Source organism: Dasypus novemcinctus, chromosome 3 (genome assembly GCF_030445035.2).
Source record: "Dasypus novemcinctus isolate mDasNov1 chromosome 3, mDasNov1.1.hap2, whole genome shotgun sequence".
NCBI lineage: Eukaryota > Metazoa > Chordata > Mammalia > Cingulata > Dasypodidae > Dasypus > Dasypus novemcinctus.
Genome location: NC_080675.1, coordinates 107,450,849 through 107,468,301, shown reverse-complemented (window position 1 = coordinate 107,468,301; position 17,453 = coordinate 107,450,849). Strand labels below are relative to the sequence as shown.

Here is a 17,453-nt window from a genome sequence, read left to right as displayed (position 1 = left end):
AAACCAAAAGTTAATTCTTTGGGAAGACCAATAAAATTGATAAATCTCTAGCCAGAGCGACCCGGAAAAGAAGGCACAATTATCAGTAATGCATAAGGTGATATTGCTACAGACCCACAGCTATTAAAAGGAGAACAAGTGGGGAAAAGTGGGGGAGCAAGAGGGGATGAAGTATACAGGAATCCTCCATATTTTCAATGTAACATTTATGTAATTTGAAACTTCTTTAAAAATAATAAAGAAAAAAAAAGACTGAACATAGGGGGAAAAAGGATAATAGGGGAATATGATGAACAATTTATGCCATGAAATGGCATAATTAGATAAAATGGGCAAATTCCTCAAAAGACAAAACTAGCAAAGCATGCATTAAAAAAAAAAAAAAAAAAAAAAAAGGACAACCTGAACCAGCTCTGTATCTATTGAAGAAATTGAAATTGATTAAAAACCTTTTAACAAAAAATACTCCAGGCCTACACAGTTTCACTGGGGAATTCTACTTACCATTAAAAGAAGAAATAATGCTAATTCTACACAAACTCTTGAAAATTTGAAGAGGAGTGAATACCTTTCAACTTAGTCTAGAACATCATTACTCTGATACCAAAACTACACAAAGACTTTAGAAGGAAAAATAAAACAAAGAGCAATATTGCACATGATCATGGATACAAAAATTCTTAACTAATTTTAGCTAATCAAATCAAACAAAATATAAGAAGGTATCTCTTCATGACCAAGTGGGGTTTCTACTAGGTGTGATGGTTAGGCTAAGATGTCAACTCAGCCACGTAATTGTACCCAGTTGTTTGGTCAAGCAAGCACTAGGCTAGTTGTAATATTTATGGACTTTGGTCATCAGTGAGTTCATTGCATAGATGGCTGATTACATCTACAATCAACCAAGGAGAATGCCTTCAGCAATGAGTCACGTTTTATCCAATCCATTGAATGTCTTAAAGGGGGAAGTGATTTCAGCACTGAGAGAGAATTTTCTAGCTATACTTTGGACAGCCAATTCTCCTGGTTACTCATCAAGGACCTTCCTTGGAGCCCCTGGTTTACAGACAGTTCAGCATGAAATGCAGGTAACACCCATAAGTGGACAGCTACAGCACCACAGTCCCTTTCTGGGATGTCCTTGAAGGACAGTGGTGAGGGCAAATCTCCCAGTGGGCAGAACTTTGAGCAGTGCACCTGGTTGTTCATTTTGCTTAGAAGAAGAAATGACCAGAGGTACGGCTGTATGTTGCCAATGGTTTGGCTAGATGGTCAGGGACTTGGAAAGAATATGATTGGAAAATTGGTGACAAAAAGGTCTGTTGGAAGAGGTACTTGGATAGATCTTTCTGAAAGGGCAAGAAAACATGAAAATATTTGTGTCCCATGTGAATGTTCACCAGAGGGTGACTTTAGCTGAGGAAGATTTTAATAACCAGTGGATAAGATGACTAGCTCTGTGGTTAACACTTAGCCTTTTCCCCCAGCCATTCTTGTCATTGTCCAATGGGCTCATAAACAAAATATCCATGGAGGCAGGGATGGAGGTTCTGCATGGGCTCAGCAACACGGACTTCCCCTCACCAAGTGGCAAGGCAAGGATGTCTGCTCTCATCATGTCTACTCACATTTGTATAGGAGATTCTAGCCAGTGCAGTAAGACAAGGAAAAGAAACAAAAAGTATCCAAATTGAAAAGGGAAAAAGTAAAATTGAATTTATTCACAGAGAACATGATTGTCTATGTAGAAAATCCTATGACATATACCAAAAATTAGAATTAGGTAAAGGATTAGGAATTAGTAAAGGAGTTTTGTAAGGCCGGAGGATATAAGATCAATATACAAAATCAACTGTATTCCTCTATAAAGTAGCAATGGAAAATGGAAATTGAAATAAAAAGTATTCTGCATTCTTAGAAATATAAAGAAATATGAGATGCACCTCACAGAATATGTGAAAGCTTTGTTCACAGAAAACTGAAGGACATTTCTGAGAAAAATTTCTAAGTCCAAAATAAATGAAGAGATACACTGTTCATGGAGCAGAAAACTCAATACTGTTATCAATTTTTCCCAAATTGATCTATAAATTCAATGTGCTCCCAATAAAAATTCCAGAAGATGTAATTTTTTTTTTTTAGGAATTGATAAGCCAACTCTAAAATTAATAAGCAAATTACCTACAAGAAGCAAAAATAACCTTGAAAAATAATACTAAAGTTGGAGGACTCACACTACCTGTTTTCAAAATTAAAATTATAAATTTACATTAATCAAAACTGTAAAACTGGAGTAAAGACTAATGTAACAAAATAAATAATTTAGAAAAGGGTCAACACACATGTGAACTGATTTTTGACAAAAATGCAAAGGCAATTTAGTGGAGAAAAGATACATTATGCCATAAACAAAAATTAACCCAAAATGGATGACAGATCTAAATGTAAAACCAAGTCTTTCAGAAGAAACATAAGAGAAAACCTTTGTGATTTCTTTAGATCTTTACATTTTAGACATGACACCAAAAACCATGATCCACAGGAAAAAAAATGATAAATTGGACTTCATAAAAATTTTAAGAGCTTCTGATCTTTGAAAAACACTGTTAGGTGAAAAAAAGATAAGCCACAGACAGAGAGAAAAATACTTGCAAATCACACATCTGATAAAGGACTTAGAGTCAGGATGTATAAAAACCTTCTCACAACTCAATAAGAAAATAACCCAAATAAAAAATGAGTTAAGGATATGAACAGACAGTTCTCCAAAGAAGAAAAATATGTGGCAAATACATACATGAAAAGATTCTCAATATCATTTGTCATTAGAGAAATTCAAACTAAAACCACAATGATACACAACTATCAGAAAGTCAAAATTAAAAAGGCAGACCATACCAAATGACAGGCAGAAAGGGGAGCAACTGGAGCTAGCATAAAGAGCTGGCAGGAATGTAAAATGGTACAACTACTTTGGAAAATAGCTTAATCATTTAGTAAAAAAAGCTTTATATACACACACAGCATATGACCCAGCCATTTCAATCCTGGGTATTTACCCAAGAGTAAAGAAACCATATAAAGACTGTGTATGATTATTCATAGAAGCTTTATTAGTAATGGCCAAGGCTAGAAACAACCCAAATGTCCATGAACAGATGAATGGGTATGTATGTTACATACAATTGAGTACAGCTCTCCGTGTCTGCGGTGCCATTCTTGGGCAGGCTGCACTTTCTTTCGTGCTGGGCAGCACAAATGATGTTACATACAATTGAGTACTTCACAGGGATTAAAAAAAAAAAGGAATGAGCTATTGATACATGCAACAACACGGATGACTCTCATCTCAAAATAGCTATGCAGAGTAAAAGAAGCCAGACCACCAACAACAACAATGTAATAACAAAAAGAGTACATACTGTGTGATTTCATTTATATAAAACACTAGAAAATGCAAAAGAATCTACAGTGATGGAAAGAAGATCAGTAGTTGCCTGGGAACGGATGGTAGGAGAATTGAAGGGATTGAAAGGAGGAATCTTAAGGGGCACATGAAAATTTTAGAGTTGAGAGATATTATGTTCACTTTCCTTATTGCTGTGATGGTTTTATGGGTTTACACATGTCAAAGCTTAAAAACACATAAACTGTATACTTTAAATATGTACAGTTTATTGTATATCAATTATATCTCAATTTTAAAAATTATTTAAGACTATTTACAATGCTTATCTTGCAATAAACTAAAATTCAGAATAAATTATGAACTCTAAAATAAACTATATTTCTTAACAAATGCTCTATAATCTAATTATCTTGTGAATTCAAACTTGTTGCTATACCAACGAGTTGGAATTAGTGCATTTCTATCATATACAAAGAAACTCCAGGAATCTATAGATATCAATAGCAACATTTCAGGGGTTATTATATTCTGGGTACATGAGTGCATGGTAACAAGCTAGGTATTTTTTTTTTTAAGATTTATTTTTTATTTATTTCTCTCCCTTTCCCTTTTCCCCCTCCCCCCAGTTGTCTGCTTTCTGTGTCCATTCACAGTGTGTTCTTCTGTGACTGCTTCTATCCTTATCAGCAGCACCAGGAATCTATCTGTGTTTCTTTTTGTTGCATCATCTTGTTGTGTCAGCTCTCCGTGTGTGCGGCGCAATTCCTGGGCAGGCTGTACTTTCTTTCGTGCTGAGCGGCTCTCCTTATGGGGCACACTCCTTGCGCGTGGGGCACCCCTACGTGGGGAACACCCCTGTGTGGCAGGGCACTCCTTGCACGCATCAATCAGCACTGTGCATGGGCCAGCTCCACACAGCTCAAGGAGGCCTGGGGTTTGAACCGTGAACCTCCTTGTGGTAGGCAGATGCCCTATCCATTGGGCCAAGTCTTCTTCCCATAAGCTATGTATCTGATTACAGAATAAGGGCCCTTGAAGGAAGTAACAGCGAATGCCTGGCCCATTTCTCTATTTACAAGGTGCATATCTAAACTTCCTATGCTGGATGCTAGAGAGGTTTTTAGCTTTAGCTTAGCAAACCTAGTAAGTATAAGATGACTCCATAAAAGATTTATCACCATAACTGTCATGCAGATGCATGGCAGAAAAGAAAAAGCACAGGTCTGGGGTTGAGAAAGACCTGGATCCAAATCCTGACTCCGAGATTTACGGCCTCAGTCCCTATTGTCAGTCCCTCAAGCCCAGAAGCCAAATCTCTATTAACTAACATAGCAACAGTAAATATTAGCTGAATGGAAACATTATTCCTTAATTAAAGGTATTATTTTTCTCATTAAGTCTCTGTTTGGAAGTAGAAAGGCTAAAAATGTTGGGGTTAGCTTGGCAAATCAATGCCTAGGCAAAAAAGTGACTTCAGTGCTAGATGCAAATTAGCATCTAAAGTTTGTAAAACAAAGCAAATATCCCCTAGGTCAAGGCCCCACACTGCAGCAATTAAATAAATTCTTGAGGGGTAAAGCTCACATCAGTTGAGAGATTTAAAATGTCAGCATGTGGTTTTAATACACAAAGAAGTTTATGAATCATGGCACTAGACCAGGTTCAACATGATCTCCAAACTTGTAGAACTGTCTCAGAAATGGACTCTCTGTATGTTTGGGTTCCTGACTCTTAACCTGCTCCTGACCTCAATGCCCGTTGGTAGAATATCTTCTTTTCTTCTCTCACCCTCTCTGGAGGATCCTAATGGTAGTATTTCCATTCTTAGAATGGCTCCCCAATCTTCTGCTTGTTGGTTTGGTTTAGAGTAACATTTCTGAACTATACATGCCTTATATTAACTCTATTAAAGAGGTTCAGTAGGAAAGGCCAAGAGTACTTTGATCCCCTGAAGTTGGGCCACTGATCAATAGCTCCCGCTCATAAAAATCTTGCATATACTTCAAGACAATCAGATAAATATCTTCCTAGCCTGCGAAACTGTAATTCATTGATATTTCCTTATAGATCTGTTTTCTTTCCCTTTGATCTTTTGTGTTCTCTTAACACATTCCAGTTTCTTATCAACCATCTCTTTATTGCAAATATCCACTCGGAAGTCCTAAACAACATTTCTGTTTTTTACTTAGTTTTATATATAAAGTCATCACTGAAAAACAATTAACAATGACAGGAAATATTAACTCCTTGGTGGGAAAAGTCCTTGCTATTCACATTCAAAATGCAGAAAAAATGGTACTTAACCATTATGAGAAATCATTGTTACAAAAGTATTATACACGTAGAAAACCCTTCCCACATCCTTATTAAATATCATGAGGTCACTGAAGCTAATAACAGTGTCAAGTATTTGTCTGGAACAATGAGTCATCAATATATCACTACCATCTCCACTATAAGAGATGGAAAAGCAAATTATTATATTTTACCTTTACAGAAGTCCTCTCCAGTGCATTTGCTAATTATTGTCAATCTGTCTCTTGTTGATGCTGATGACTACTTGTTAGTATACGGCAGCAGTGCCTTCTGAGTCTGCTGTAATTGAAGGTTTGCAAGAGCTTCTATTGCTGAGGCACATACTCCAACTTAGGACAGATGTGATCAGCCTTGTTTTTAACAAGACTGAAATAACTAGAAATCTGTGATTTGGCTAATTGCAGGCTTCCTGGAAGTAGCTTAATACAGGAAAAACTTTGGCCATCCTCTGAAAAATACCTTCCTTTAACTGCTTGGCAGCCCAGTTCTAAATGCCTCTCAAGTTTCACAGTCCAGAGAAAGCAATCACTAGACCATTGAGTAAATAACTGATCTTTAAAAAATACTTAGAAGTAAGAACTAAAGTCAAATCAATTCTGGTGGCAGAAAAAAATATTAGCTTAGCATTGCCTCTAGGAGAGGAGACTCACTGGAGCCAAAGATTCAAAAATCTGGCAGATGAAACTCAGCTCTAATTTTTTCAGAGGTACATGAACGTTATCAAGACTGTATTTCCTTTGGTGCTTAACTCCCCTAATACTTAACCAGTACAAGAAATGCATTTAGAATACATAGGTACTTGCTTCATTTGAAACTGCCCTTTAGACCCAGTCAAGAGGGTTCTCTGACCTGGGCCCAAGTTTTAGAGGACTCTGCTCTGGTCTCCCTTCCCCTTATCCCACAGTTTAAGGGGCCAGGGGAACATCCCCAACTGATGCCCATTTCCCCACCCCTTCCTAGGCCTTACTTCATGCACCTGGGACCTCAGAACTTCCTGGTCAAATGGCCCTGAGGCCACCTCCAGGGTCTGTGTGGCAAGTTCATCCCCCCAATAGAAGACAGACCACCAGTGTGTACCTTTAGTTTGAGAAATGGCCAAACAACAGTGATTTGGGTGAATGTATGTAGAGTTGGGCTGTGCAGGCTGGGGTATGCTTAATGCCTTTCAGGTGTAGGAAGAGAAAGGCAGTGGGGTCACATCTCCATGCACTGCTACATGCAAGCCTAGAACTCCAAGAAGTCTGGGAATTCTTAACAAAAATCTGAACTTCCAGGTCTTCAAGTAGGATAAAATTTATTTTACTTAATGCCTTGTTAAACAACTTTAAATATTTAGACATGACAGAGAGGCCTCCATTTATACTCTTGGTTCAGGCCACCAGCTGTTACAGCAGGCCCAGTGTTTCATGCATCCTCTACTTTCATACTAAAGATAGTACAGATCATCCTCTGCTCAGGATTTCCAAGGCATTTCAGAGAACTGGTTGGAGTTTTGGGTTATATGATTATAAATATTTATTTTAAAACTTTATAAAATTCATTTTGTCATTTAGTTATCAGTATTTTCTATTTTAAAAACCATTATATAAATATACCAGTGCTACATTTCCTGAAATAAATCTGCAAACGTCTATACATCTAAAATATCTGCAAAAGATTTTAGAAAAATGAAGCATTTTTTCTCACTGTTCCTTAGTGTGGCATTCTCAAAGGAAAGAATTTGGCTTTGTGGTTTAATGTCACAATGTTTGACATAATCTTTAACAGCTGAATCAAAACGTTGTCTTTCAGGCATCAGAACATTCATTCATTTATTCATTCAATAAATGTCTACTGGTCATCTACTACGTGCTGGGCATCCTGCCTGCTTCTTTCAGGGTATTCAATGGTGGATCAAACAAGCAGATAAGATGGACCTCATTTTCAATGCAATACCAATCAAAATCCCAACAGCTTATTTTGAAGAATTAGAAAAGGCAATTACCAAAATCATTTGGAAGGGAAAGTGTACCCAAATAGCCAAAAGCATTCTGAAAAAGAAGAGTGATGTGGGAGGAATTTCAATGCCTGACCTTGAAACATATTACAAAGCAACAGTGGTCAAAACAGCATGGTACTGGCATGAAGAGAGACACACTGAGAACACCAAAATAAACCCTCACCTATATAATCAACTGGTTTTTGACAAACCTACCAAGTTAATGTTAATGGGACAAAACAGTTTCTTCAACAAATGGTGCTGGGAGAACTGGATATCTATACCCAAAATAATGAAAGAGGACCCCTATCTCATTCCCTATACAAAAACCAACTCAAAATGGATCAAAGACCTAAATATAATAGCCAGGACCGTAAACCTACTATAAGAAAACACAGGGAAACACCTTCAAGACCTTGTGGTAGCTGGTAGATTCATGGACCTTATACCCATAGCATGTGCAACAAAAGAAAAAATATGTAAATGAGACCTCCTCAGAATTAAACACTTTCGTACCTCAAAGGATTTTGTCAAAAAGGTGAAAAGGCAGCCAACTTAATGAGAGAAAATATTTGGAAATCATATATCTGATAAGGATTTAATATCCAGGATATACAAAGAAATGTCACAATTCAACAATAAAAAGACAAATGACCCAAGACTTGAATAGACATTTGTCCAAAGAAGAAATACAAAGGGGAAACAACAACAACAACAAAAAACACATGAAGAAAATGCTCAGCATCACTAATGAGTAGGGAAGTGCAAATCAAAACTGTAATGAGATATCACTGCACACCTATGAGAATGGACACTATTTAAAAGATGGAGAACTACAAGTGTTGTAGAGAATATGGAGAGATAGGGATACTTATTCACTGTTGGTGGGAATGCAGAATGATGCAGCCACTGTGAAGGACTGTTTGGCAGTTCCTAAAAGAAGCTGAATATAGACTTGCCACATGACCCTGCAATACCACTAACTGGGTATATATCCAGAAGAATGGAGAGCAGTGACACGAACAGACATCTGCAGACCGATATTCATAGTGACATTATTCATGATTACCATAAGTTGGAAACAACCCAGGTGTCCATCAGCTAAAGAATGGCTAAACAAACTATAGTGTATTCACATGAAATGAAGTCGTAAAGCATATGACAACATGGATGAACCCGGAGGACATTATATTGAGCAAAGCAAGCCAGATACAAAAGGATAAATACTGTATGATTGCATTACTATGAACCAAATATATTATGTATAATATTGTAAGATTCAAACAAAAATTTATAGGTATCCAATATATTTAATTGAGAAATGTATGCTTTTATTCAACTGTGCTTTCTTTTAGTTTTTGTTTATATTTTAAATTATTCAATGTACATAAAAAAAAGAAGGACCTCAATATTAATTGTGGGAGGGTAACAAGTAATCAAGCAATTAAAATATTTGATAAATGCTGGGAAATTAGCAGAATACAGGAGGAGCTTCAAACCCAACAGAAGATTTCCCAGAGAGATGACAGCCAAGCTGAGTGCTGAAGTAATCCAAGTAGGAATTTTTCTGGCAAAGAAGTCAATTAGAGATGTCTACTCAGAAGACTTCTAAATTCTTTACACAGTATATACAGGAAAAGCAGGTCAAGAGGAACCAGAATTTGTTGCCTGCCAGGCACTATGAAAGAGCCTATTAAACATCTATAAAATAACTGATCTGTACAGCAACATAGTGAGGAAGGTATTATTAACCCCATTTTATTGAGGAGACAACAAAGGTTTTGGGAGATTAAGCAAGTTGCTCCAAGTCATGGGACCAGACAGCAGCATATAGCCTGAATTCAAACCCGGACAGAGGACAACTTCCTTCCATTACTTCAAGAATTACTAAACTGAAAAGTCATGTTCAAACAAAACATGTTTGACATGTTCCAACCAGTATGTTTAGATCTTCCTTGAGGGGAACAGAGAGGTATATTTAAAAAGCGAGCTTTGGTTGTAAAAAGAAGCCACTGACGACGGTGTGCCAGTTCATGTCTAGAATGGCAGATGGAGGGACTGAACTTGCAGTTGAGAATTCCATGTTATTGCTGAGTACTTGTTGGGAACATCGTAGACCTCAAGAGATGCATGTGGCTCTTTTGACATTTAGGGTTACTTGATATTTTCATTCAAATTGATCCATTTCGTTTCCAACCAAGAAACATGAGTTCAGTGTGTCTGTTTCTGCTTCTTTAAAGGCCACAAAATAGAGCTCATGTATATAAATGTGACTTCAGATTATAAAATTGGTTTCTTTCTTTATCTGTCACCATTTAAGTATGAAAGTGTACCTAGCAATGTAGTTAAAACTGTCAAAGAACTTGTTTTTAATTAGACAAGTAGAACTAGAAGTCTTTTTTATGTCAATTTTATAAGGAAATATATTTTCTGATAGCTCTGTACATTTTGGAGTACATTATAGCCCAAATGCTATTTCTCAGAGGCACCCTTTATTTCCTTAAACTCCACAGAAGTAGAGACTGTAAAGCTTTGAGGAGTTATTTAATCAAGGTTTGTACCTGGGATGGGGTCTGACTGGGGAAAGGCAGCTCACATTCCTTTTTTTTTTTTTTTTTTTTTAGCTTACATACTCTTTACTAAATCTCTCTGACTTGGAGGTAGAGAACTGCATTACAAAATCTAAAAGTTTCAAAGACTAACTAATTCAGGGGAAATTTTTTGAAGTTAGCATTACAAAGCAATGAGAGAATGCTACATATCACAATTAGAAACACATATATTAAAGGCTTGAATTCAATGCACATAAGTTTTCCCAAATAAATTATATTCATTACTTCACACAGAAGTATTATAAAATACTATGGAAAAAAGTACAGCAGAGTAAGGAGAGAAAAAATGACTGAGATTATTGTATTTTAGATTAGGTGGTCAGAGAAGTTCCCCCGAGGAGGGGAAAGTTGAGCAGAGATCTGAATGCAGCAAGGAGTAAGCTATATTGGAGATCTAGGTGAGGAGAATTCCAGGCAGAAAGATTACCCAGCGTGAAGGAGAAATAAGCAGGTAGATTCAAGTGAGGTCAAGAAAGCCAGAGGAGAGAAAGAGAGGAAAAGGATCTTAGGTGAGGAGACAGAGGGAGGTGTGGAGAGAATTGGGAGTTGAAGGGAGGCAGATCACACAGGGTCCCAACCGTAAGGGTCAAGCATTTAGGTTTTATTCTAAATATGATGGGAAGTCATTGGAGAGTTTTGAGCAGGAAAGTGACATAATTTGATTTATATTTTCCAAGACTCATTCTGGCTGCAGTATGAAAAAGTGACCACAGGGTGCAAGAGTTGACATAGGAGACCAATTGTGAGGCTACAGCAATAGCCTAAGAGATGATGGTAGCCATTGAGGAGGGAGCTGACAAGGTGGTAATAAATAGCATGATTTGAGAAATGGTGGAGACAGAGCTGAAAGGACTTGCTGATGGGTGGGATGCAGGTGTGATGACACCTAGGTTTTTGGCTCCAATATCTGGGCAAAGGGCAAATACCTTTAATTGAACTGGGAGAAAAGAGGGGAGTAATACCCGGGAGAAAAATCAAGCCTTTAGTTTTGGATTTGTTACATCTGAGATACCTCTTAGATATCTACGAAAAGATATTGAGAGGACAATGGAATAAACAAACAAATATGTATTCAGGGGAAATGTCAGGGCTGAGGATAAAATTTGGGGGCAACAATGTGGAGATGTATAAATGCAAGGGACCCAATGAGATGCCTGAGACTACCTAGGGAGTGAATGTACAAAGAAAAGGGAAGAGGAGTAAGCAATGAAATACATGGCGCGTCACCCCAGGCTGGAGGAGGAAGAGCCAGAGAAGATGACTGAGTCTGCTGCTGGTATGGTGGGAAGAAATCAAAATTATGATATCTTGGGAGCCAAGAAAAGGAAATGTTTTAATAAAGAGAAAAGGAGTAATCAACCATGTTAAAAGCTGCTGAAATACCGAGTAAGAATATCAATTTACCATACCAAGGAAACTTTCATAGAAATGTTGTACTAAAAATTAGGGACTTTGTCATTAATTTCTGTGGGAAGATGAGTTTATATAAGAACATTCTTCTACAAATATTGATTAAACATTCCTATTATAAAATCCAATCTTTAATCTGAAAGTAGTATGACAATAAGATAACAGTTGTTATATCAACTAGAGGCTTATATATGAAAATAACAATTAACCCAAATGCCAACTTAGCTTATTTGCAAGGGTACCTAAAGGTGGGAGAGATAATTTCTCCCAACTGAGAAGAACTACAGCAATTACTACATGAACTATGGAGAGGCAAAATATGAAAACAACAGGACTCATACTTTCAAAACCGGGCTAAGTTTTCTTTCTGTCAAACCGTCCCATCGCTGATAAGTTTGTACCATTATTATAACTGAAATTTTATATCCAAGTAAATGCCTCCATGTTCCATTTTGAGCTTGGGTACTATTTACATTTATTTGCCTCTCAGCAGGCATCTGGTAACATTAGTTACTTGTGTGTAGAGTATTTCTTCTTTGAATAATCTGGACCCCTAAAAACCAAGGCTGGCTTTCTCCACAGACCCTGAGTGAATTATGCCCATGTAGCCAGTGTATATTCAAAGAATGTGTTCAGGGAATATAAATCAATAGTAGTCTAAGTAAAGCACCATTAGAATGGAAAAAGGAATATGCAACAAAATACCCTAAAATCCAGTCCAAAGGAAACTGTTAAATTATCTACTGCTCAGAGGTCCTCCAATCATGTCAATAATCCATTAATCTATCAAATAGGAGACTGGATTATTTAATCAAAATGTAAAATAATGAGTGCTAGGCACACAGGCACTCAAATAATTTAGAATGAAGACATAATTTCAGAATTTTTAAAATAAGTTCTACTATTTAGGATTCAACTTTTTATTGTTACTCATAAGAGATGGCCAATACCAAAGGGGAGGAGGGAAATAGTTTCAACGTATAATGATTAAGTTTATCCGTTTTTCAAATCCTGAATTTAAGCAATTTGATTCTCTTGTCACTGCTTTCTCAATACTATCAAAAATGATGCTTTCTTTACTATTTCAAACTCATCATAAAATTGCTAAAAATCTAAAATTCAATTTGCCACATTACTGCTAATTTGAATAATGGTCAAATAAAACACAGGAAACGCTGAAGCAGCATTGATTTCTAAAACATTTTGCACTTTCCTCCTCCATCCCTGTAAAGTAAAGCTCGGATGCTACGCACAATTACACAAGAAAATCAAGAAAGCCATTACATTCAGCATTTTGTCATGATCATTGTTACCATGGTAAAAAGTGGGCTTAGTTTAGCACAGCTGCTATGGGAGAGGTCCACTGGCCTTTTGTAAAGCTGAGTAACAATATAAAGCCAAATTCTGTCGTCTGTCACTGTTTTTTTTTTTCCAGGACTAGGCTATTGTCCACTGATGTTACTGTCTCACTGCTTTAACAATCTAGGCCAATGTCATATTATTGTATTTTCACTGCAAGCTAATGACCGAGGAACATAGTTAACCTAAGAGGATTTCCACTTGGTCCACCTTCTTTTCCAAGGGGAAAAATGAGTAGTGTGACTACATGAAACTGCAATACTGTGAAAAGCCAAAGACTCAACAACTGAATTGTGAATGAGAATAGCACTGTGCTGGAAAGCATGGGTTTAGGAGAGAAGCAAATGCAGGCCCAGGATAGCTAGCTGCATGACATATTATTTTCTCTCTTTGCGCATGAACTTAGTTATCTGTAAAATGGGGATAAAAATCACTTCCTTGCAGTTTTGAGGATTAACTGAGATAATCTGCAGGGCCTGGCACATGGCAGGCATTCACTAATACTAGTTCACTCCTCTCCTCCAATAACTTAGATTTCCACGCCTTTGGGAATGTTGAAAGAAGTTGGCAGGCGAACAGTTTTCCAATGGTGGAAGAAATATCTTCATCATATCCGTATATTTTCCTCAAAGAGCTCAGGATGAAGTATTTCTTTAAGATCTGACAGTAAGCATAAATTTCACACCAAAAGGATAAAAATTCAGAGTCAGTATCATAATATGCACCACATCTTATTATTCATATTTTAAATGCCACCAACATTATCACTGTAAAATGGGAAGCAGGGTATATAGTAAGTTTGCCCCAATGCAGAGATTTTTAGTTTTAAAAAATGAAGCAATATTATGTGAAAGAAGAGAAGTTTAAATTATCTGCAATGAATACATTAATCAAGACTGTGTACTAGAAACAAAAGCTACTAGCGTTTTTACCAGCTAAACAAAATATTTTTTCTAATGAGATTTCTGCTGAGTATCGTTTATCTTAAGAGAAAAATAATGGGACCTTACCTATTCCAGTAGCTCCAGAACTGGTCATGCAGGTAGGCATGGTGGCTACATTCATCACCAAATGAGGCTTTGCTTTCAATCCAGTGAATTATGTGCCCTTCTACAGCTAAGGGACAAAGCATTACTAACATACAGTAAAGGGAAGGGAAGATGGAAAATTGTGAACGCTGCACAGGCCTCTCTTCTAATGCATTAATGAGCAGAGCCTAAGCCCTTACCATCATCTATAGAGGTAATTAAAAGACAACACATTGTGTATGTTCACTACAAGGAATATTTATGCCACAATCACCTCACTTTTATTTTCACCATCTTCTGCTTCAAAGTCCCTTTCCTAGTTCTGAGATTGCCTGTATAACTTGACAAGTAATGTGTCAAGTAGACCAAACTGAGCTCGCTTTTCCATTGAACATCATTTAAAAATCCAATGTTTAGAGAAATGACTGGAAAATGGCAAGCAAAATGTCTTCAGAAGGCATTTTCATTTTTAAAATATATGCAAAAGATTTCCACTGAATCTATTTTTTTTTTGTTGTTGTTGTTATTTGTAAATAACCTCTTCCAACCACTTTACCATTTAAATACATTATAAAGCTAATCTACTCTGGCCACATTTGTTATTATTAACATATTAACAAAAAATGAAAATGTATAGAAAAAACACATTCCTTTTCTTTATAAGCAAATACATAACAGAGTTTAGGGACTTACCAACTGGTACTTGTAAAATAAAGTCTGGTGTTTTGTCATAACCCTTTGCACGGAGCTGATCTTCATCTAAAGGAAGAACAAATACTATTACTTATAACAGTATTCCATTAACGAGACAGCAATATAATTGCTTTTCTTTCTTAAATGTGTGTAAAAATTACTACTGCAGTCATACATATTTTTCTTATGCACACAATGCCATGTCAGATAAATGAACTTTCTTAGCAAATCTGGAGCACAGATATAAAAATGCTTCTTTGTCCCATCTGCATTTTTCTGTCTTTATGATAAACATCATTAATTCAAGTTGTCATATGCTACCTTTTTGTAATTGAAAATACTCAAAATAAAGAAATATACTTACTGACGGAAAGAAAAGGCTTTCCCACCATGAGCATCACTAATATTATCAGCCAATACCGACATTTACAATTACAATCATGAAAAAAATGCTTTCATTTAAGTAATTAGGAAAGTTTAGTTTCAATTAGTGAAACTATTCCTAGACCTAAGAAAGGGACAAGGACAATGAGATCACCACAGAGAATTAATTACCCTGCTTAATTCCTTTGCTATGCTATTGTTGGCATCTCCAAGAGTTTTTACAACTAACAATATATAATTCTGAAAAACAATCGGGCTTTGAGATTTTTCTTGTAAGTCTATTCCATTTCTTTGATCCTCTGCAAATATCAAAGATTTGTTTAGAAGGAAAGGAGGCAGGTAGCTCGATGAACTTGTAAAGAACTATGAAGGTGCTTGTTTTTTTTTTTTTTTAAAAAAAAACCCTCCAATATTTTCTAAATGCTGTCCTTGACTTCTAATGGCATTACAATGTGATTTCTGAAATGGGGAGTTCTCCATTAGATTTTGGAGTGACCTGGTCATTCAATTCCAGACATGGCTTTCTGTCTTCACCCAACCTCAACTAATGGCCCAACCAAGTAGCAAGCAAGGCTGTGTGGTCTTTTAACACCTACTGGGCTGTTGACATTGCCATGCATCCCATTCGCCTTCCTACATCACCTTTGATTAAAATTAATGGCCCATTCCCAGTGTTGGGTAGCTTATTTCCAATCCATTTGTCAGGCCCAGGCAGTGGTTTCATGGCCAATGTTCAGATTCTCTGTTTTAGAACACTCTTGTGTATAAAGGTCAGCATTTTAAGCGTAAATAACCTTTTAATGACAAAACATATATTTAAACTAGATATTTAAGTTAAATTTTGTTAAAAGTTGATGTGCTTAAACTATTCAAATTTTGAAGGATACTAGTATTCAGTGTCTCACATTCAAAGGTGAGAATGCTCACCTTTCTGAAACAGAAAAGATTTCAAGTTAATTTTTGAGAAACAAAATAGAAATTATAGTAGTCTTACTTAGGAATGACAGAATTTGGAAAACTGAACTGTGGACGAATAGCACTGGAAAAATATCTCTCCTCAAACTGCACTCTGACCCCCAACAAGCATGTTTAATAGAAAATCAACTCAAGCACCTTGAGCTGATGAACAGTTTTAAAAGCTCATTGACATTAAAAAAGACAGATTAATATTTTATCAAAACTAACCTAGCTTGATCAACCTTTGCATATATTAAAAGCTGTTTCAGAGAGAAAAATGTTTCTGACAGCAGCTTAAAATAGAATTTCCGAGGTCACTAAGCAAAACAAATGCATACACTAAAATCTTTTTTTAAGATTTATTTTATTTATTTATCCCCTTGCCACCGTATTGTTTGTGCTCGCTGTGTGCTCTCTACATCTGCTTGTCTTCTCTTTAGGAGCACGGGGAACCAAATCTGGGACCTCCCATGTGGGAGAGAGGCACTCAATCACTTGAGTCACCTCAGCTCCCTGCTTTGTTGTCTATCTCATTGTCTTTTCTCTTTGTGTTTCTTTGTTGAGTCATCTTGTTGCATCAGCTCACCGTGCCTGCTCATCATGCCAGCTCGCAGTCTTGCTTGTCTTCTCCAGGAGGCACCAGCAACCGAACCCAGGAACTCCCATGTGGTAGGAGGGAGCTCAATCACTTGAGCCACATCTGCTTCCCTGAAATCTCTTTAAAAGGCAGACACTGATACCCTATTCCCTTTATAAAAATTATTACCATGATACCTACAATTTGAATTTCACTACTTACTGAATGTGGGGGGAAAAACAGAACAAAAAATAAGAAACAAACCCAAACTTTTAAACCTAAACACAGAACATCAGAACCATCAGGTGAGCCTAGGGAATTTTTCCATCTTTCTGTGGAGAACTTGAAAGACAATACATTCTCTCTCTCTATATAAGTATGACTTGATCCAATAGCAACTGGCTTCTAGAAATCTGTGTCACCATTAGTGATTTTTATTTTTACAGGAATTTTATTTTTTTAGATGGGAGGTTATTTCATACATCAGAAACACTATGTGTTACATATCTTTTCTCATCTTCAATTTAGTTACTAAACTTACTGACTTACTTCCCTTTGTTTCAAACTTCACAATGCTTCTTTCATCCTAAATTTCCTAAGAAAGGAGGAGGTAGCAACTTGGTAAAGTTCAGAGGAAATGACATAATATAGATATAGGAAGCAGCATCTGTGGATAGGTCACCTTGCCTGGTCTAAGCCCCTGAAGTTTCCAACACTAATCACCCCACTG

At 36.6% G+C, this 17,453-nt stretch overlaps 1 protein-coding gene across 8 annotated transcripts in view; it reads right to left on the bottom strand.

The window, feature by feature from the left end:
• Window positions 1-17,453, bottom strand: part of CDIN1 (CDAN1 interacting nuclease 1) — a 263,141-nt gene that overhangs the window by 94,055 nt on the left and 151,633 nt on the right. For 4 of the 8 annotated variants that reach the window (XR_011648399.1, XM_023586385.3, XM_004484651.4 and 1 more), the window contains 2 exons: window positions 14,806-14,871; window positions 14,095-14,200 (listed from right to left, as the gene is read on the bottom strand). Coding sequence is in view for 7 of the 8 variants with exons in the window: in XM_023586385.3 (XP_023442153.1) it covers window positions 14,095-14,200; window positions 14,806-14,871 (172 nt within the window). In the remaining variant the exon portion in view is untranslated. Of the gene's footprint in view, window positions 1-14,094; window positions 14,219-14,805; window positions 14,872-17,453 lie in introns of all 8 variants that reach the window. The other 4 variants (XM_023586384.3, XM_004484650.4, XM_071214096.1 and 1 more) reach the window with 2 other exon arrangements.